Below are 23715 nucleotides of genomic sequence, written 5' to 3'. Positions count from 1 at the left end.
CCGCTACAAATTAAGGTCTTATAGCTTCGACACTTGACATTTTAAGAAATTTATTCAGCGTCATATAATTTATATAATTAGTAGCTATGAGGAATTTTGATTCAAAAAGACGTGATGCATTTAATAATAAATGTAGGTATTTATAATATGAGTAACATAACACGTGATGGTCATACTTAGAAAATACACGTTTCAAAAAAGAAATGTTGATAATGTTGTTGAAAATATAATTAAATTCGTATGTGCTGTTATATTTTTTTTTATATTTATTTTACTTACTTATTGCAAAAGTGAATATAATTTAATTACTTTAGCATAGCAATCATTTTTAAGTCATATTCAGATGACAAAGAAAATATAATGAAAGAATTGATGAGCACACGTCGAATTCAAAATAGACTTAGTCCATACAAATTTAACTATGCTAAGATGTAATAAATAAACAAGTTTTCTTCAATATAATTGGCCTAATAAAACATGGATTACATTAAAATCACATTATTCACATTCGCTTATTAAATCACCATATATAGTCCAGGCGTTATCTGTTTTACAAAGGGTGTACTTGAGTAAAACGCATATGATCGGAGATTTTTGCTTTAAGGGCTTCTAAATAACATCAGAAATGATAATTTTTCTATGCAAATAAAAAAAACGTGGGCTTAATTGTTATTACAAAAAAGTATAAAAAAATAACAAAAAAAATCATTTTTTTCTTGGATTTCTCGTCGACAACTTAGCAACTATTCATTTTAGACAAAAATGGAAGAGGAAAAAAAGTTTTGTAATTAAATTTTGAACAAGATAGAGTTAGTTGCAATTCGAAAAAATAATTATTGTTGTTGCAAAAATCGGAAAAATCATTTAAAAAATTGCAAAAAATGCTAGTTTATTTGTCAATTTTTTTCAGACACTTGAATAATACCTAGGATCTTCATACTTTTCCCAATTAAACTTCTTAGTGCATAGAATCATCACACCAAATTTCATCCAATTCGGTTCGATAGTTTTTACATAATAATTGTTTAATTTTTTTATTTTTTTTTAAATTAAAAAATTTTCAAAATCAAATTTCTAAAAATCTAAAGCCTTTGAATACTTGAAAATTTCACCACAAAAAGAAGAGCTCTCAAGCTTTAAAATGCTTTTTGAAAAATTCAAATCGGACGATTAGGTGAGCCGTGGTGATTGTTTAAACATTTTCGCAATTTTCACGCTTATAAACAATTGCAATAATTTAATGTTTTTTTCAAATTTTTTTTATTTTAAAATATGGTTTGAAAGTACTCGGAAAGACGAGTATTTAAAAAAAAACCTGATGATCCGCCCATTATTTTCGGAGTTATAGCCCGTTAAAGTTAACCCTTATTTACAGCAAAACTATAAGGGTATAAGGGCTGTTTTTTGAACTAATAGGTTTGTCATTCCGAGTACTTTCCAGATATAAATTTTCAAAATTTGCAATCACGGGCGTCCCATTTAAAATGTCACTCAAAGATATTCAAGACCGCGTGAAATCAATGAGGTATCAGTGGTGGGGGGAGCAAACACACAGCTACTCCGATCTGAATTCTCGAGTTCAAAACTGCGACGCTCGGAAAAATTTCACTTATCTCAGCTTCTAATGGACCAATTTCGATGATTTTTTTTTAAATCGATGTCTCGCAACTTAAAAAATTCAATTATCATATTTTCAACTACCTTTTATTATTAATTATTGGACTTTTGACATGCCGATAAACAGTTACTTTAAAAAATGATTAATTTATTATGTTTATTTATTTACTATGTTAATATTCACGACCAAAATTTTTGCATGTTGCACCAGGTAATACTAGTAAGTTTGTTTAAATATTATAAAATTGTTTAAACAATAATTATTTAAATAAACAACTGAAAATTGGTATTAATTTTTAGTTGTACGATAAATTTCTAAAAATCTTTCAAAAAAAAATAAATTGTGAATAATTATAATTTTAATTTTTTCGTTTACTTTTAAAATATTTATCTAAAATTTATTTTTTATTTATAAAAAAAAGTATAAGAATCTTTTGGATACTTAATTAATACCAACAACATGGTGCAACATGCAAAAATTTTGGTCGTGAAAATTAACATAGTAAATAAATAAACATAATAAATTAATCATTTTTTAAAGTAACTGTTTATCGGCATGTCAAAAGTCCAATAATTAATAATAAAATGTAGTTGAAAATATGATAATTGAATTTTTTAGTTGCGAGACATCGATTTAAAAAAAAATCATCGAAATTGGTCCATTAGACGCTGAGATAAGTGAAATTTTTCCGAGTGTCGCAATTTTGAACTCGAGAATTCAGATCGGAGTAGCTGTGTGTTTGCTCCCCCCACCACTGATACCTCATTGATTTCACGCGGTCTTGAATATCTTTGAGTGACATTTTAAATGGGACGCCCGTGATTGCAAATTTTGAAAATTTATATCTGGAAAGTACTCGGAATAACAAACCTATTGGTTCAAAAAACAGCCCTTATAGTTTTGCTGTAAATAAGGGTTAACTTTAACGGGCTATAACTCCGAAAATAATGGGCGGATCATCAGGTTTTTTTTTAAATACTCGCCTTTCCGAGTACTTTCAAACCATATTTTAAAATAAAAAAAAATTTGAAAAAACATTAAATTATTGCAATTGTTTATAAGCGTGAAAATTGCGAAAATGTTTAAACAATCACCACGGCTCACCTAATCGTCCGATTTGAATTTTTCAAAAAGCATTTTAAAGCTTGAGAGCTCTTCTTTTTGTGGTGAAATTTTCAAGTATTCAAAGGCTTTAGATTTTTAGAAATTTGATTTTGAAAATTTTTTAATTTAAAAAAAATAAAAAAATTAAACAATTATTATGTAAAAACTATCGAACCGAATTGGATGAAATTTGGTGTGATGATTCTATGCACTAAGAAGTTTAATTGGGAAAAGTATGAAGATCCTAGGTATTATTCAAGTGTCTGAAAAAAATTGACAAATAAACTAGCATTTTTTGCAATTTTTTAAATGATTTTTCCGATTTTTGCAACAACAATAATTATTTTTTCGAATTGCAACTAACTCTATCTTGATCAAAATTTAATTACAAAACTTTTTTTCCTCTTCCATTTTTGTCTAAAATGAATAGTTGCTAAGTTGTCGACGAGAAATCCAAGAAAAAAATTAATTTTTTTTGCTATTTTTTATACTTTTTTGCAATAACAATTAAGCCCACGTTTTTTTTTATTTGCATAGAAATATTATCATTTCTGATGTTATTTAGAAGCCGTTAAAGCAAAAATCTCCGATTATATGCGTTTTACCCAACCCGAAACAAGTACCGCCTGGAATAATATGTAAATTTACGCCTAAAGAATAAAGCACAATTTCGAATGTAGTACTTTCAATTAGATAGAGACCCCTAAGGACAAACCTCCCTCTTTCTTCTCTCTCTCTTTTCCTCACTGTGAAATAGTCTCCGATGCACCAGTAGGTTTATATTCCAACAGTACATGAAAATACAAACTTCTTATAAAAAAAATTGAATTAAAATAACTTCGCGTCTTGTTGAGTATAATAGAGAAAAATATATGGACGAACGATTTCAAATAAACTATTTGTTTCAGATGTTGACACTCATAATCCCGATGAGAAGTCACTCATCACCTACATTTCATCCCTCCACGAAGTGTTCCCTGAACCACCACCAATACATCCGCTCTTCGACTCCGCTGCCCAGCAGCGCGTCCAAGAATACCGAGAGATCGCCTCTGCTCTTCACATGTGGATAAGAGAGAAGTACAGCCTGATGCAAGACCGATCCTTCCCAACAACCTTAATAGAGATGAAAAAACTGGCCGCCGAATCGTCTAGATTTCGTACCGACGAGATACCACCCAGACAAAGAGATAAAAACTACTGTAGTCAATTGTTTAAAGATCTTGAAAAGTATTTCAAGAGCATTGGAGAGATCGATGTGGAGCCTGAATTGCATATCGATAACATTGAAAGAAACTGGCAGAGGTTGATGGTCGCTTATCAGGAGAGAGATAGGCATATTATGGAAGAAATCAAGAGATTGGAAAAGCTTCAACGGTTGGCCGAGAAAGTACACAGGTTAGTACCTAATGTTTAATATTGAAATGTTTAATATCAGATTAGTTTTAAAGTAATTAATTTGAAGCATGAATTTAAGTACAAGAAGCTCGCTATAGTAAAAAAGAAAGAAAAATATAATGCAAATCCTTAATGATAAACAAAAACAATATTGCGTTGATGCCGAGTATCGGAAAGAACGGTCTTTGCTCGTGTCATTCCAGTCGTGAAAACTTTCTAGATTTTCGTAAAAACTATAAACAATGTGACATCATTTCAAATTCATCTAAAGGTGCGTATCGACCGACAAACATTGTGAACAGATGCGATGCAATACAAGCCCTGTTTGCTTCAGCAGTTCTATGTTGACATCTACATCTGTTTATAAAACTGGAGCAGCTCCTCTAATATTAGCATGTTTTATCTTTGCTCAAGTTGAGCTTACCAAAAGTCCCTTCGACTGTCAGCAACCTCAAAAGAGAAATGTTCTCGTCAATTTTACTCCATTTATAGAGTGACAGTGAAAAAATTGTAATCTTTATAGAGAAAAGGAAATTTGGTGGAACATTAAAGAAGGGGACGCATTCGGCGGTCGCGGTCCCGTCGCATCGCGGACCGTTCTGGGCTGAGCTGATCGCGGTCTTCACACAATCACACACAATCCTGATCGCGCTCTCCTTTAAATAGTTGCTTTATTGTTTTAATAGTTAAGAAAATGAGTTCTATGGAAGAGGTATTTTCTATGGTCTCCCGAGATTCTTTGGATATGATCGGTGGAGAACGCGATGCGAGCGAGACGAGCTCGGGAATGCATACATTATAAAACATGGGAAGGAACACCACCGCGCGCGATCGAGACTAGCACGGTCCGCGATGCGACGGGACCGCGACCGCCTAATGCGTTCCCTCCTTAATTGAGCTAAATATAGAAATAAAACAATGACATTAGCATTAGAATTGCATTGTTCAAAATTAATAGTTGTTGTTATACCAGAAAAATTTGTGAATCTGTTTGCATCCTCTAGTTTGCTTTGAAAAATACGTTCCGTGGACAACTTCGCTGACGTTTATGTAATGTCTTCAACAGTTTAGGCAGCAAGACAATGCTAGCGGGAATATGATCCATTTCGTACGATTCATTCAGCGATAAACGCGGAACACTGATTGAAACTTGTTGGCACACAACACTAAACTGCTCGTGATATTTTGGCTGTTCAATGTGAACAAATATAAAGATGCTAATATTACGAGAGAACGAACTGATCCCGAACCTGACGTAAACATTTTGCTAATAGGTAATTGGCTGATCACGAACGCCGATCCAATCACTGTAAAAGTTACACTCTTCAGACTGGTTATTTGAGCCCTCAGATTTTCATTCCCTATGCTTGGTAGAATATTTGTGAATTCTAGGAATATTCGTTATTGAATTCTATCCACACATGTCCTCTAAAAGCTTATTATTTGCGAACACAACAACTAGAGGAATTTGTCAGGTTCTTTGATGTATGTTGATTTACAGGCTTTAAATAGAATCATTCGTGTTCAACAAATATATCAAGAATTTGTCAATGTGTACGAACTTTTTGTCCATATTCCATATATTTCGTTGTCCATGTACCTATACGTTAAATTGACTGAATATTGAAATGTGATCGATCTCAAAAAATGTACAATTTTTGAGATCGATTCAAACGCTTTTTATTAACTAAAACTTTGCAATTATCGTTTTTTTATTCACAAAATTTTTTATGTAAAAGATTTACTGTCTTTTGTATCTTTATATTACACTTATTTTTTGTACGTGCAATCAGTTCATTTTATTAATGTTGAAAGTAGAATAAACAAATTCATGTGTGCAATGCATGACTATCTAAATAAAGCAGCACGGCGTCGGCTATAAAACAAGTTCATTTAAAATTTTTCGGTCTACCACTTGCCGTGACAGAATTTCAGTTCGTTCCAGCAATGTACAAAGATTAATAAAAACATCACCAGACAGATGATTATCTACATGAATTGTCGCACTTTATCCAAGTACTATCCTGTATCAACATATTTACCGTATGGACTTTGTATACCTACAAAAAATTAAATAAAAAGCCGTACATTTTAACTTCAGCTCCATTTTAGACGGATGTTGACGGTCACTGATGATAATAACCAGCGGACTGATGTAATCGTTTGTATTTCCTTCTCATGAATTGTTGATGAGCAGCAGCATAACAGACTTCCACGAAAGGGTTGGTGATAGCCGTAGTCGCATCTGCGAGTTTTAACAATAAGTGAAATTTGATATTTGGGCAAAGTTAGTGGCGTTACTTCAGATTTTTAAAAATAACCTGACTATATTAAATTATTTTTCAATAAACAAGGGGAGGTTTAGCATATAGATATGTGTCATAAAAATCGCTTATGTGAAGATCTCCTTCAAACTGTTGTATCTCATGGAGTCTCTCGCTGGTCGACCTCTTTCCTTTGTAGTACATCCTCCCGATGGTCCTTCGCACTGAGGTTTTCAACCGAGTCTTCTCACTTTTTTTGGGTTTGGCTAAAGGGTACCCTGGTTTACACAAAACACCATGCATCGACAACAGTCCGTATTAATAATCCTGGGCGACGTTAGATCACAATGTAGAAGCTTTAGAAAAAGCTGTTAAGTGCTTGGGCTCATACTTGCCAGGAAGATCGCCTTGGTTACTTATTCGAGAAAAAAATGGAGTCGTATCCGAGCTCGAATTTCGTAACTGGCGTTTCTCGGAAAAATTCGAAACTGAATCACTGTCCTGGGGTCCCGCAACGATGTTTGGTGGTCGCTCTGCTATCGGCCCCTCTGGATATCGTCTACTCTAATTGGACGTATTTGGAGAGGTTTGTAACTCCGTGCTGATGGAGACAGGCTCTGTGTTGTCGGACATGTGATACATGTGACGATATAGTCGACGACTTTGGAGTAATGGCCACTGTACATATTTGTACAGAATAATTGAAATTGTTCATTATCAGTCACATACATCGGAATATTACACACACTAAACATAAAAATTAGGTTTCATAATATGTAATAGCACTCAATACGACAGATGCAAGAGTTCATTTCTTGTATATATTAGACTGTCAAAATGTCTTTTACGCGAATAAAAGTGTGCATCAGGAAAACGTAATTTGATAGGCATAGTTAGAACGTGATATTTTTAAATTTCGTGAGATATGCTTAGCCCTTAATAACATCTAATAAACACTTAACATGCCCTATACAAAACACGAATCTCGATCAACGATTCCAATCCCGTACATTCCCTTATTTATACATCGATGATGTGACAAACTCTAATTATAAGACGATGCCCTGTCTTCACTTCATCTGTTAGCTTCGTCGATTCACCGTACTGACCATCAGCGTTTGCTACTAAGTCTAATATTTTAGCCTGTACATGGTCATCACGCGAAAATGTTAAATTCTACTCTCTGCTGACCTTGAAGGTACCGGAAAAATGAAATATGAATTGTTCTTGTTCTTCAACAAACAATTGAGCATCGCATTGGTTCTCTTCGCGATAGTAGTCACTACCGGAGGAATGCGTTCTTGCGCATTTCTCTATCAACGCTCACTATTCGGGGAATGTTCGTTGCTGACAGCCTGTTGCTGGTCTGCCTTTTCCATTTCTACTTTTATTTTTGAACTTGGTGTCAGGTTCTGTTGTGATTGTCTAAACTTACTTGACACTCTCTCGTGGTATCATTCATTGAGTGCTTCGACTGAGTCGTTTTGCACTGGTATTGTTTAACATTTTTTGCGTTTTTCTTGGCTACACTTTTGTGTCATCTTTTATCTTAATTATGATTAATTAATTAACTGCAGAAAACCAAAATGGACGTGCGATCGCAGGTCTTGATCGCTCCGCCAGTTCTCGAGGTGAATCTTTACTGTTGTTTCTTGCCTTTGGCCTCTCTGGATTTCGGCAATCCCTAGTGTTGTTTTGACCTATTATCGTTGTGATTGGGTTTCTGGATTTATGTCGTCAAAACATCCGGTGGTCGTGGCTTAATTTTTGTGTGTTGATTTTTGGGGCAATCTGCGGCATTTTCAGCTGTCGCTTTGCCGGCAACATTGGGCTCTCCGAACGTCGTCTGGTTTGGTCTGAAAGTAATTTTTGTGCAGAGTTTGTATTTATTTCTGGAATGCAACTCTAAATTATTTTTTTAATGAAAGAATTTAATTCATCATAAACAGTCAATAAATAGACCATAAATTACTTTTCTGATATTTAACATTGCTTGATGATTCTATACAATTATATTTCAGTAGGTACACAAAAATATAACATGAAATTATAATCAATATTCGATTTGTAGAGAAATAAAGCAAACCGACTCAAACCTGGACACTATCGAACGGACTATAGAAAACGAAGCTAGACGAATCGAACGAATCCATCCAACAGAAGCTAAAAAGATTGCAGACACAATTGACCAAGATTTAGTTATAACAGAGCAAAATATACAGTCACTGAAAAGCGATGTGAATACCTTGAGAAATGGAAGATATGCACAAGCCGGTGAACTCGATAAAAGAGTTAACAAGTTGCATGAAAGATGGGTACACCTAAGACACATGTTGCACAATAAAATTGTAGGGCCTTTGGCCAACACAAGCTTCCCAGTCGAGGAAAGGACTGTAACTAAACATATTCGCACAGTACAAGAAACTAGGAATGTTGACACCAACCCCCACTTCAGATCTCTGCAAGAACATATTGAATGGTGCAAAAATAAATTGGTATGTTTTAACTATCATCAAACCATTATAAAGATTAAAAAACAGTTATTTCTGACATTTTATCATTTCATTTAATTTTTTTTTTAGAAACAACTGAAGAAGGGTGATTATGGCACAGATCTTCCCTCTGTGCAAACAGAACGGGATATTCACCACCGCGAACATAAGCACATAGATCAGTACCACTCTAAAGTTGAGGCTTGCGTCAAAGCTAGACAGTATTTTAATGGCGAAGAACTAGCTCTCTATAACCAGCATTTGGGACAATTACAAAAGGTTTATGCTGACTTACTTTCTTTCAGTACAAACAGAATGACAGATTTAGAAACTCTACTAGATTTCATACAGTCGGCTACAAATGAATTGCAGTGGTTGAATGAAAAAGAAGAAATAGAAGTGACAAGGGATTGGAGCGATACAAAGTTAGATGTGAGAGGAGTTGAAAAATACTTTGAGGTCAGTATGAAATTGAAAGTATATTATGTCTCATTTTAACGCTTTTGTTTTAATGCAGCAAAATTTTGGGAATGGAGATGAGGTACACAAAAACAATGTTTTATTTAATTTTTCTGTTTGTAAATAACTTGATCTAAATTTTTCTATTTTAGCATCTTATGAATGATTTAGAACAACGAGAGATCCAATTTAACTCAGTTTTGGAAAGAGGTGAAAGTCTAGTCTTACAAAGTCATCCTGCTACAAAAGCTATTGAAGCTCACATGGCTGCCATGAATGCTCAGTGGGCATGGTTGATTCAACTGACACATTGTCTTGAAACCCATTTACAAAATACCAGAAATTACCAACAGTTCTTCTCAGATGTACAAACTGCAGAAGAATGGCTAAAAGAGTGAGTACCTATTGTTTCTGTTGTGTATCTGAGTCTAATAAATATTTTATTTTACAGAAAAGATGAAGTTATGAACAATGAATTTAGTCAGGGTGAATTCAGTTTGGATATTGGTGAAAGGCTTCTCCAAGGAATGCAGAATTTGAGAGATGAACTAAATACATTTGGGGACCAAGTACAGGCTTTAACTGCCAGGGCTCAGGATATTGCACCCTTGAAACAACGCAGACAACCTGTTACTAGACCACTCACTGTCACTGCAATCTGTAATTACAAACAAAACAATGTAAGTCCACTTTCAGAGTAATTGCAATTCAAAATAGCATTTAATAATATTTTGATACATTTTTAGTTTGTAATTGAAAAGAACAAAGAGTGCACTTTAACTGACAACTCAGGAAGAACTAAATGGAGAGTACACAATGCCAAAGGCGTAGAGTCTCAAGTCCCAGGCGTTTGCTTTGTACTTCCACCACCTGATAAAGATGCTTTGGATATAGCTGATCGCCTTAGAAGGCAATATGACCGTTCCATCGCGCTTTGGCAGAAGAAACAGCTCAGAATGCGCCAAAATATGATATTTGCCACTATCAAAGTCGTTAAAGGATGGGACTTACCACAAGTAAGAACCATTATTATTTTACCTTTCCACACTTATTCATTTTTTATTTTAGTTCATTGCCATTGGGGCAGAACAACGGAATGCCATTCGTAGAGCTTTAAATGAAGATGCTGACAAACTAATGGCAGAAGGTGATCCATCAGACCCACAGTTACGTCGACTGAAAAGAGAAATGGATGAGGTCAACAGACTGTTTGACGAGTTTGAGAAACGTGCAAGAGCTGAGGGTACTTTTTTACCTTTTCTTGTTTTCTGTATTTATCTAATTCATTTTATATAATTTTTCAGAGGAAAGTAAAAACAAATCCAGGCTTTTCAATAGTCAAAAATCAAACTTGCAGCAGTCCTTAGATGAAGCTGAACGTATTATCAACCAACGCGTCTTATCTCCTCTTCCTCGAGACATAGACACTTTACAACATCTAGTCCTTGAACATAAAGAATTCGAGTCACGATTGCAAAATCTAGAGCCCGAAGTGGAACAACTAAAAGACACTTTCAGATCTATAACACTTAAAACTCCACAGCACAAAAAAGATCTTGAAAGCATCCTCGACAAATGGAAGTACATTTGGAATACCAGCAATTTGTACATAGAGCGTCTCAAATGTATTGAGATTGTTCTTAATGGTATGGAAGATGCTACACAAGTTATATCCGAATTTGAAAATAAGTTAGCACTGTTTGATGATTTACCAAGTACAAAGAAAGGTCTGGAGGCAGTACATGATGATTTGCTTAAATTGGAATCGGCAGTTGGTCAACAACAAATCGTCATGGATCAACTTAATGATGACTTTGACAACACTAGGCGTCTTACAGAAAAATCTAGGCCAAGTCAACGCGGTCCTCATTCTGATGTAGAACGCCTCGATAAAGAAATACAAAAATTGAACAACAGGTGGAGCAATGTATGCAGTCAGCTGACCGACAGACTGAGAGGATGCCAACAAGCATATGACCTACTTAACAAATACGGTGAAGCCAAACAAATTGAAGATGATTGGTTGGATGAACAATATGGCAAACTAGAAAACCTTCAACCCATAAAAGAAAGGGCAAAGGAACATTTAGATGCTACAAGGGTATGTTTTCATAAAAATTTATATTTCTGTTTCAGTTAATCTATTTTTTTTTTGCAGAATCTCTTGAACAGTGTAATTGAACGTACTCCTAGAATAGAACAAGTAAATGTGAATGGGGGTAAATTTATAAGGGAAGGAAAGGTAAATTTCCATTTTTCAAACATCTATTCATATTTTGTTCTCTGGTCGTTATTGCCAGTTTGAATGTTACACTGGAAAAAATGCAATGTCAAACGTTATTGTTACGATGTTCATATTAGGTATAGCTAGATTTCTGTGAGACTGTCTGGCGTGAATGTGAACCTTTTGTATATATTTATTATGCTTTCTGTATTTGTGGTTAATAGTAGACACTACTTTCTTAATTATTTAACAAATTAAGCATTTCTAAGCAAATCCTATTAGATATTTCCAAAGTGATTTGTGAGTTAACTTTACTAAATCAGTTAATGTCTGTTTTCTATTTTCTGGGTTTTTAGGTGGTGGTAATTAATATTTCTCCATCGTAGTACTTGTTTTCCATATTGTAGAATAGATTATCTCAATCTTTTACTATTTGGTGCTTTTGCTCATTTTTCTAACTCTTCTTTTTCCTACTCCTTACTCAAATACACCCTGAAGTAATTTGATAGAACCAAAGATTAGATTTATGTTTAGATATGTAGACTTCACGTTTCCATTGAAAAACCTCAAGAAAGCCATTTCAACCCAAAATATATTCACTAATCATTAATTTCAAATATCATTAATACTCAGTACTAAAAAATGAAGAAAATGATATGTGAATATATTGGAAAAGACATAATCGAAAGATAAAAATAATTATAGTCAATGAAAAATTAATAAATGTCAGTTATTGGAAGTTTAACGGTTGAAAAGAAAGATTTGGCTATTGTTTACTTCAAAATCTTTAATACATATTTATTTGGCTAGTTTGTCTCACGTCTCACACATCTGTTGCAAAAAATTATATTCCGAAGTTTCTGAATATCTTTTAAATTAGAAAACAATTTTCTCTCGTTATAATTGTCAGTAAAAAACATTCAAAATATTAAGCCGCATATAGATTAAGGCCAAGTACTCAGCTGGCTGGAATGGTCAGCAATGAAACAGGTCACTCCTCTCATATTTCACTATTATTGCCCAAAAAAAATTGCTTATTTCAGTCAATATCCTTGTTCCATCGAAGATGTATATTAGAATAATAATAGTGAGTTTATTGTGCAAAGAAGCAAAGCAAAATGGATTTCAAAACCGGATGTGGAAAGAGTGTCACAAAAAAACCCTATTTTTCGCCTGTTTCGTTAACCTCAAGAATTCAATTCAAAAGTAGTCTAAATGATAGCTTATAGTGATAGTTTAATGTAGGCGAAATTTCAAGTATACATACAATTTTTAGGATACTGCAAGTTAAACACATTATTTGATTCATCCACGCCAAGGCGAATCCGACATTCACGGTGACCTCTTGCGTTATCTTAAAATTCTCAACAAATACAAACAGTAACATTTATAACGTAAAATTTTCCATTCTTTTCTAATCTTTCATTATATTTTACCAAAAATATAGTACAGGAAAGTTATAAATGATTTTTGTTAAAAATTATTTGCATTTTTGCTAAATATCTTCGATTTAACGATATTTTTATACTGTAGACGGCAAATCTTGATCGATTTATATATCCACTTCCAAGATATAGCAAACACTTAAGAAGTTACTCGGTTTGTCGAGCAATCAGTTTTTTGGTGAATTCAGGTGCTGCTGAGCCGACGGAAGAGACTTCTCTTAAGAAAATAGTTGCGTATTATTTTACATAATCTGAGTGATGCAAATCTAAACTCATTGCTTGCAAAAAGTGTAGTCCCTCACAACATGATGTTTTCTTAAGTTTGGTATCTCGGTTACGCACAGTATGAAGGAGTTCATATATCGAATCCAGATATTTGTGACGTATCTATTTCTATATAAAAAGAAGCAGATTCGCATACTTTAATATACTTGCTATTAAGATTCACTTCAAAATTTAATTTATCTGTGAATTTAAAAAAAAATAAAAGAACGCTAAAAAATATAAAATTAAAAAAAGAAAAAAATAAAAAACAAAAATAAAAAAAATTATAAAAATAACAAAACAAGAAAAAACACAAACCTCTTCCTGGATTAGTGTCGTAACATGGTGAAGAGGCTTACAATTATTGAAATACGTTTCAGTAATATAACCAGACCTAATCTTACATCCAAATTATACTAGTTCAAAGTCCTTCGGATACAAGGTTTAGAGTATCTATCGAGATTTTGTAAGTCTCTATTATAAAAACACCAATTAATGGAAGATTTTCAGCAAAAATCCCGATTTTTTTGTAAAATCGGCAGTACCTCATTAAAACAAAAGTGTTTGATAAAATTCATTCATTTGGTAAATTCATAAAGAACGAAAGATTTTACATAGAAAATGGTACACTTTGCATATTTGAGAATCGCAATTAATTAATGTGCCGAGAATGTTAGATTCATCTTGGCCTGAACGAATAGGTTCGACTTGTCATATCTCCAAAACAAAAACTATGCTCAACTTAAAATTTTGCTTACTCTAAAGTACCACCACAAGCTATTATTTAGACCACTTTTGAATCGAATTCGTGTGGTCGATGAAACGAGCAAAATTTTGGGTCACTCCTTTTAAAAATTGCTAGCCGATCAGTACCATTGTTATTTTTTGTGAAATTTGATTGTTGTCTCATTTAAATATATTGTGGTCTGTTCCGTTGCTGATTGGTCTGACCAGGTGCCCGTCTTATGTAATACAACCTGCAATGCAACATTGTCTATGGATAGGTTTTGGTGAATCTGCTTAGCAAGCACCACCTTATATAAACCAGCGCACATTATACCTTACGTCAAAGAAGGCACAGGATGGAAGCTGGGGTTGCACCATCCACATCATATTGATACTGCAATGCGGAGAGTGGCTTGGTGGATTGAAAAACATTGAGGTGTTTACTACAAACACTGCAGTGGTTGCCTTATCTGTCAGGCAAGCACTGTCCACTACTCTCCCATCAAATCGCTTCCATATGTTCGTGCTCTTAAGGTTGTGTTTGTTAACACGTTCATTTAAGAATACATATTGGCAAATGTTGTATTGAAGGTTGCATCTATATGTGGTTTTATGTTGCATCTATATGCAGTATATAGAATAAAAATTTAGCAATCGGAAAGGAAGATTTGGCTATTGTTAGTAAACAAAGTCAATGCATATTTATTAGGCGTGTTTAAAACAACAATTTTTCGGCTAGGCTTTCAAAGGAAAAATGGTGGATATTGAGACAAAACATATGTTTCTGTATTATGTAATTGGTTTCTGTGGAGTGGTGGCTATATCTAATTAAATAAATAACTAAAAAAAAGAAATGAAGAAAATTAGCACCAAGCCAAAAAGGCATGTCATTTTGAATTCAAATTTGTTTGATTTGTGAGCAGTTTTTAATTCACGATAAATTCCTCTCTAGTATTCAAACAAATTTGAATTTAAAGAGCCTAAAGCAGGGGTCGGCAAGTAATTTTAGGTGGGGTCCGGATATTTTTGAAAATTTTTAACGAGGTCCAGAAAAAATTCATATTTCTTATTTTTTATTTTAATTTGGACTCAAATTTAATCTGCTTACTAACCATTAAGAACTCAAAACACTCGCACAATTGTAAAATACTAGAAAAAATTATAAGATTGGCACTTAAACGTAGAAAACATTTTTTTAATAATTTATTTGAGTAATTTATACTTTCAAAAAATTTTTGGCGGTCCAGTATTTTACCTTCCGCGGTCCGCCAGTTGCCGACCCTTGGCCTAAAGCATGGTTTTTAAAAATTCTGGTGATCTTTACGGGCAGAAAAGCCTAGCTTTCACTGTAAGCAAGATACATTGTTTGCAAATATCCTTTTAACGATGTCCATTGCTGATAGGATAAACGCAATTTTTCTACTGACAATGAATGCCATCAGATTGTCTTATAAACCATTTAAGCCACTGTTTGATGTCAGTATAACCACTTTAATTTGCTTTGAAATGTTGTTGTTTTGATATATCATCCACAAATATGCACTTACAAGCCTGGCCAAATAATTTAAAAAAGCATTTAAAACTATTAAAAAAATTTTATAAATAGATAATTATTTAGATTTGAAAATTTAATTTAATTTCTACAGTTCTAGCGATTATGTCTATTTTACACTTTCATTCTAAGAAGACACAGACAAATATCACAGCTTTCATGTAATGTCAACTTACCACATGCACTTACTGAACTAACCAACACCTAACCTCTAACCCTAACACTAGATATGGAGCAAAGGAGTGCAGCGGTTCCGAGAGGCACTTCTGGAGGCGCAGCCTTCCTTGGATGCCAACACTGCCTTCCTCAACTCCAGGAGTCCCGGACAGCCCTCTGGAGCCGATATAGTGGCACAGGAGCTGGACGAGTTCAACCAAAGATTCCAATATCTTATGGATTTCCTCTATGCTCGATTGAAGGAGATTGCTGATAGATGCAAAGGCGATATCGTCACTTTGGTGAGTCGATTTTATTATACGAGTAGTACTTTGTCTTTTTTTCTGTTTGGAAACTTTCCTTCTGTATAAGCTAAAGAGTCATTATTATTACAATTTACACGAGGATATTTCAGGATTAATATTTCAAACTAAAAATTTGAATTCTGGTGATGAAATTTGGGGATTAGTTAAAGGCCGTATGACACTACAACAAATTTTCAACGAAATTACTTATAAAATTTTGTTAATAATTTTAGTTAGAAAAAAGTGAATTTTAGCGTCATTATGATTAAAAATTATAATATCATAGAATACGGTTTATATAAGAATATAAATATTCTGAGTAAAATTATATTTATGCGCGTGCGTATTAACTGTTTATATGTGGCACCACCTATTGAGGATGATTCTATTTTGTGAAATGTTGAAGGGAAGGGACTTATAAAAATTGTCATTTATATGTTCTGTGCATGTGCAACGATCTCCCAATAATCTTAAAAACTCTTGACAGTCTCCCTATCTGCACTTCTGAATGTTTTAAGGTTATAAGATTATGCTTTGTTATGTTTATATGCATCTTTCTGAACAATGGGCCACAGACCACTGACCACCGAGTACAGAATGGTGGTGGAGATGGTAATTACTACAATTTGCACACTGCGCAATTTCTCGTGCAGATTCTCATAAAAATTTAGAACATGTTCTAAATTTTTATGGACAGAATTCTTTTCAAAATTATTTGATTTATTCTATGTACGCAACTACAAAAATAATGTAGAATATAATTATTCCAAAAATTTTGTAGAAAACTGTTTACAGTGTCATACGCCCTTAAGCAATATTTTTGAATCATAATAACTATATTAATTTAGTTAGAAGTAGAAGTAAAGAAGTTGCCTATCAAATTTAAATCATCACCTTTCAAGTAATATGTAATACACCATTGTATGAATATTTTTGAAATGTTCCTGTTAAAAAAAAAACATTTTTAATTTGATTATTTCATTGAAAGTATTTACAAATAATTAAAAAAATATTGGCTAAGTTTACCTATACTCGAATATAGAGAAATCTTTGTTGCAAATGATTTTTATATTTTATATCATTGTTATTTGATTTGATGTCTGAAAAAATAGTCAGTACCTATATGCAAAAGAATCAAAGGTATGGGATTATCTATTAAAAACTATTAATTGCAAAGTAATAAATAACAATTTAAATGAACTTTAAAATAGGGAGTTTAAAAAATTGTTGAGCATATTTGAAGAAAGTAAATCAAGGTTGACAAATTTCTTTTTCAAATACAAAATTCTTTTAATACCTACTGCCCAACTACATACCACGAATAAACATTTGTTAAACCACTGACTCCATCGATAGCTCAACCGACTCTGTTTACTAGAGTTTATATAAATTACTGTACCTAAAGATATGTAGTTAATTCACAATTTCCAACTCATGTCCGTCAGTTCATTGTTACAGTGTTGAAGAACCATTTTAGTATGTTTATTCGTACTTATTCAACAGGGTACATACACATATAGTCTAGATAAACTGTCTTGTCTCTTCACACAAAGTAAATGCAGTTAAAAGTAAGAATCCAGAAAAGTAATAAATGACTGTACCTACTTAAACATTTGTTCATTAATAATTTTACTTCAAACTTATAAAAGACATACATTTCTATAACGAAAAGTAAAGTATATAGGTGGAACTGATAATAATGACCTAGTTTTCTGTTGACTAAAAAAAGAAGGTTAAAAAGGCTTGCTATCTATAACACTGCTTCTTTTTATGTAAAGGATAATTCCAGAGGTTCTCAATAAGTTTTAGCAAATTTGATTATTATTATTTTATGCCCACAGTTTACTGTTTCAACAGTTTTGATTACAGAAAATGCTTATTATTAATGCATTCTACTTGCCATTTAAAAAATCTTGTATTTACACCCTGTATTTATTTAGTAAAATAATGATAAATACATTCCATTTTTGACCAATGAATATTACCTTGTTTTTTACAACACAACTTTAGGTGTATATGTTTTATGTTTTTACTATATGTGATATTCTAAGGCTCCAAGTTAGTTAAAATAACAGATTTTATGAAATATATTTAATGATCACGGAGAACTGGTTTCAGTTGATTATCAACATCGACCAAAAAAGTGATATCGATCAATCCTCAGAAAAAGTCCTATGAAGGTATATTTGAAAATAGACCCTAGAAATTCGACGACTCTAAAATTTTAATCATTATACTTTTAATAATTGAAAGAAAATAAATTCGAATAACCGTCCATCATGAATTATTACCTTTTTTAGATTATCTTTACTACTACTTCGACGATCTAAGTTGTTTAATAAATCTGATGTAACTCTAGAACTGCTTATTTCAAAGTTCACAGATTTATTTTTCTTTCTAGAAATACTGTTTTATATACAATGTATTCATTAAGGGATCGTGGCTTTTACTTTGTTTACCACTAGTTGTCGTTCTTATATATGCACAAATTTAATAGATTTTTTATATATCTATAAGGAAAGGTTCCTAACATTCCTCCATAGAACTTCTTTCTTATTTTAATCACACAAATTAAAAAATATGTTTTTACTTCTCTTATTAAATTATTTTACCATGCATCAAATTATACATTAATTTTACCCTTTTGCTTTTAAAACAGGGTGTTTAAAAAAAGTATGTTATCGAGGACGAATTACTCACTTAAAAATAAGGCGAATTGTTCCTGTTAATATAAATCGGTTTGGCAATATTAAAAAAAAGTTTAAATATAACTTTTACTTATATCATCATCGTGTAAACAAAGAATTAGCGAATGCATTTGAGGAATATTTCTATAAATTAAATTTGATGAAAATCGTACTACTGTCGTAAAAAAATTACATGGATGAAATCAATAAAATAATTGTTAAGTTAATGGTCAATAGAAACACTTAATTTATCGTTCTTAGGAACTGTAAATAAAGACGGAGGTTCTTTACATTCGTATATTACTGTAGTGATAAGGATAACTTATTTTAATACCACTGTCTGCTGCGGATGGAGGAACCGCATATCAAATTTATTTTTAAATTGCATGCATAGAGGGGAAAATATATTTTTAAAACTTTTGTCACCTGTTTGTGAATGAGGTAATTCTCTAATAGAAAAATTGTCTACCGGCTGCGAACAGCATTCATAAATAATATGCTATTATGTAGAAAAATATAATTCAAGGTCATACTGATGTAAAATAGAATTGGAATGATGTTGAAAAGAAGTTAATTTATTCAATTGGTGAATAAAACACGAATTTATTATGTTTATTATATTCGCGTGAAATCAAAATATGAATGAGAGCTCTTTGTGAAAAATAATCATAATTGCGTGTTTATTTATAGACATGAAGAAATTAACCTGTGATGCTTATATTTAATCACGTCGTGTTTTTTATTTTTCTTGTATGCATAATCTGTCCTCGTCCTAAATTTTAATTACACCTCAGGCAAAGTTATAGATACCACAACAATAATAAACGTTTACATCTATAGAATAGAATATTTATAATGTATAGAATAAATTTATTAAGTTATTTATTAAATAAATGTTTCTAAATTTTGCAAAAAAAAAAATATATGAATTAGGTACATCACAGCTTACTCTGGTCATTCTGAGTATGTCATTAAAGGTGAATAAAAAAGAACAATAGAATCATGGTTCAAATCATCAAGTTTAGTTTCACTCCTGAAATTTGTTTTTTTTTGCTTATCTCTGCGACCATTTGGCAACACGGAATATCTCAAATTATTGTATTAGCGTTATGTGTATTTATTGTAATAATGCATCAAAACGTGATTCACGGAAACAGTTTTCTTTAGAAATGAGACCAATGCCCGCCGCTTGCTGATGCTATGATTCATTCAATGCATTTGAATACTGGTATAGAATCGTATTTCTTTTAGTTTAAGTACGTGCTATGTATATTATGTAGTACGTATGCTTAAAGGAAAGAGTGAGGTAATTTACTCCAATTAAAAATGTTTATTATTATTACTTGTTTCATGTACTAATAACTAGTAAATTGATGTAGTTTCCATATACAACCAAAATAATGAATACCTACGAAATTAAAATGATTGTTAAAAGTATTATACATTAACCTTTTCAATGACGTCACATATTCAAATCATCCTGAAATATAATATGCAGGTCTAGAAATCATTGTCTATACCGATTAGCCTGAGTACACCTACGTAGTGCTGTCAATTTGCTGATTTTTTTCCCGTTTATAGGAATTTTTTAGGCAAAATTGTTAATTATCTTTTTAAAGCTACACATTTTCTTTTTAAAACGCGTTAATATGATTGATCCGGAAAAAAAGTATTTGGATCAAATGAGCAGATAGTTTTAAATGGAATTATTTGCCTTAAATGTTATTTTATTATATTCAAATGTGTATACTTTCGTCAAACTGTTATGTTCAAATGTAACCAACATATACAGGGTGTCGTCTACAAAGAAATGTTTTAAAACATTCAAACAGTCAATATGTGACGACTTGTCCTGATTAAAGAATTTAATTTAACTAAAAAATGTTAAAAGTATTTTTGTGTTCTCTGTTATATATTTTTTTATAATTCGTAAAGGCGCATTCTTGAAACGTGAAGTACCAAAGACTATTAGTTGTATTTATCATATTTAAACACTTAATGACTAGTAGATGTCTTGAATTCTTTTGACTCATTTTTTTTACAGCGTGCATACTGTACATTGGTTTACTTTAGGCAAGTTCGGTATTAACATCTAGCTGCCGTGGATGAATTTGTCCATTTCTAATTACAGTAGATGAAAAGATAAAGGGATATATCTAGAGCATGCCGGGCCTGCCTTTTATCGTGAAGTTCACTGTGTTCTAAACCTTTCACCTGGTACATTGTTTCGTGAAATCGATTTTACAGTCTATTGATTATACCTTCATCAGTTTTAACTGTTTCACTTTAACTTCACAAAATTCCGCAGAACATTTTGAAAATTTTAATTTTCTTTAAATTGAATATAACTAAATATTTTCTTTCGATACGTTGGCGGCAAAATAAACAATTATTTTAAAGTTAATAAAAAAATATAGAATTTCCCAAATTGCTTAGGCTAAACATTGCCTATTAATAGAAAATGATTATTTAAATATTCAAAACGCGCCTTGAGATAGTGAGTATTTCATGTCATTTAATAAAAAAATGACGTACCTAAATAAATTTTGTTTTCATCTCCTAAATGACAACTTAAATCTTTTAATTTTATCAAAAAATGAGTAATTTTAAATAAAAATCGCAATAAACATTTTTGTTTGTGTAAAAAAAGTCTAAATTTTAAAATTCTGGTCTTAAATAAATGAAAATATTTCACAAGAAGGAAGAGATGAAATTTTACCTAGGTCCTTCCCCCCAATTTTTCCCACTCCTGAATTCTGTTTCATAAGTGTCATGTTGTATTATAAAGGGTAAAAAGTGAAGTAGGTATAAGTGTAAATTTTCATTTGTTTATCTTTAAACATTTTGAATATATTCAAAATCCATTTTCAGAAGAAACGAAGCATTTCCCGACGTATATTTTTGACCTTTTTTTTCTTATTTAGAAATCTATTCAAAGTTTGGCCTGTGTAATTTATGACACCCTGTATGTGCTAAGTTTCATATATAGTTTTTGAAAATTCAGTACCTACTGAACGATGAAGAATATTATTCATAGTCAATTTCTTTAAGTATACCTATGAATTATGGATTCATGTTGTAGTGTGTCATCAATAAATTACCTTAACATTTCATGGTGTTCGATATAACGGATATTCTTATTTCGTGTATTCGAGAGTTAGGTTAACATGGAGTCAGTTCGATAGCTACGTCAACAATAGTTGCTATTTGAATTTTCAATTTCTTGAATTTAGATAGAATGGAAGAACCTTCAGATATAAGTACATTCAAAAAAATATTATCTGTTTGCAAAAATGTCAGTATCTATTAGCAAAATATTTTTATCGATGAGTTACTTATTTTGTAAATACTTGAATATACGATATGTAACGAAATATAGGTAATCACTAGACAAAATTAAAAACTTAACTGAAGAAATAATGTAGTATCTACACCAGACGATAAATATTAATAAAAATAGAGCATAGAAAATAGTTTTGGTAGAAAACTTCATTAAAGTAATATATTTAGTAATATAAACAAAGTAATAGCTGTAACCAATTGTTTTTGCTGCAATACATTTAATGATGCAATGTTTTAATACACTGATGTCACTGTTTACGAATGTTAAACTGTATTTTGGAATAATTTGTGGTAACCTACTTATAGCTTTACGTGTGTCTTCAAGTAAAAATAATTCATCAAAGCTGCTTCACATGTTTTATTGGATTTAACTTAATGATCTTATAAAAATAGTGACATTTGACGCATAGGTACGCAAGTTTACCGTTGTCTGATTTAAAAACAGTAATAATTTTATTTTTAAGATGTTAGTTAGTGAAATTTATACAACAAATATATTACCATTAGTAACTTATTGTATTATACAGGGGATTCTGTAAATTGTCCCATTTCGGTTACTATGAAGACATGAAAATAAAAAAACTTAGCAAGACAACATACACACCACTAGGGTTTCCAAGTTTTATTTTCTTATTTTCAGGAAAGCAGCTAAAAATTCAGTACATTTGATTTGTCTTATGAATTAACCTATATATATTTTTAATAAAAGAAGCTTGCCAGAACAATGCCACAAAAATATATTTTTTTATTACTATTTTAAAATTTTTCTACCACGAAATAGGCAATAATCTTTAAACAATACAATTAAAACAATAAAAATACGTCCTTTGGATTAAATTGAGATAAATGTAAATATTGAAATAAATATTAATTAAATGAGAAGACAAAATTATTACAGTTAAAGATTATGACGAGAAATTCTTTATTATGCATTTATGCTTACATTTGTACGTTAAATACAAAAGCCATCTACGCAATTTTGAAAATGTAGTCGACATTTGACGAAAAATTGGCTCAAATGGTGGACGTCCACCAAAATTCGGGGCATTTGGCAACCCTAGTCACCTTCTCATTATAACCCTGACTATAGTGAGAAAGAGAGAAAAAAAAATAACAATGCTGAACCTTAATGATATTCAAAGAGAGTTAATAAAACATTGCGTTATTGCATGGGAGTATCGGATCGGGAAGAGCGAACTCCGCTGACACAAACCCAGTCGTGAAAGGCCTTCATTGCAGATATTTACTTTGTCTAGTAACCGTAAAAGTTTTTCTCGTCTTACACACTATTATAATCCAGACGTGGCCAGCACGATATAGCGTTCATATTCAGCCATATTTTCCTCACTATTAAATATGGTTGCATCACTTCCATCAAACTGTATATTACTACAATCCTAAAAAAATGCTCTAACAGAATCTGTAAATATATATGATGTTTGAGATGAAATAAATAAATATTAGTTATCTCCTGTTGTCCGTTTTGCGAGTCGCATCATGCATTGGATTCTCCACTATCTTAAAAAATGCGGGGTTGGTCAAAGTAGAACAAGGTCGCAAAATATGCTAAAAAGAAAATTGACCTGTTTTTGTTCGCTTTGAAGTTATTGATGAAAAACTGAACATCATTCAACTTTTGTTTTTCTTATGGGCGCCATATTGAACTTCCGTATTTTTTA

The 23715-nt window shown here is 32.0% G+C and overlaps 1 protein-coding gene across 29 annotated transcripts in view; it reads left to right on the top strand.

Annotated features, from left to right (window-relative positions):
• LOC108907022 (microtubule-actin cross-linking factor 1) overlaps positions 1-23715 on the top strand; it is a 389967-nt gene that overhangs the window by 286865 nt on the left and 79387 nt on the right. For all 29 annotated transcript variants that reach the window (XM_018710510.2, XM_018710500.2, XM_018710502.2 and 26 more), the window contains 10 exons: positions 3631-4120; positions 8456-8879; positions 8967-9335; positions 9488-9729; positions 9787-10015; positions 10082-10351; positions 10404-10578; positions 10640-11436; positions 11494-11577; positions 15774-16004. In XM_018710510.2, coding sequence (XP_018566026.1) covers positions 3631-4120; positions 8456-8879; positions 8967-9335; positions 9488-9729; positions 9787-10015; positions 10082-10351; positions 10404-10578; positions 10640-11436; positions 11494-11577; positions 15774-16004 — 3311 coding nt within the window. The remainder of the gene's footprint in view (positions 1-3630; positions 4121-8455; positions 8880-8966; positions 9336-9487; positions 9730-9786; positions 10016-10081; positions 10352-10403; positions 10579-10639; positions 11437-11493; positions 11578-15773; positions 16005-23715) is intronic.

The sequence above is a fragment of the Anoplophora glabripennis genome, unplaced genomic scaffold (genome assembly GCF_000390285.2).
Source record: "Anoplophora glabripennis isolate ALB-LARVAE unplaced genomic scaffold, Agla_2.0 scaffold166, whole genome shotgun sequence".
Taxonomy (NCBI): domain Eukaryota; kingdom Metazoa; phylum Arthropoda; class Insecta; order Coleoptera; family Cerambycidae; genus Anoplophora; species Anoplophora glabripennis.
This window is presented reverse-complemented; position numbering and strand designations above follow the sequence as displayed.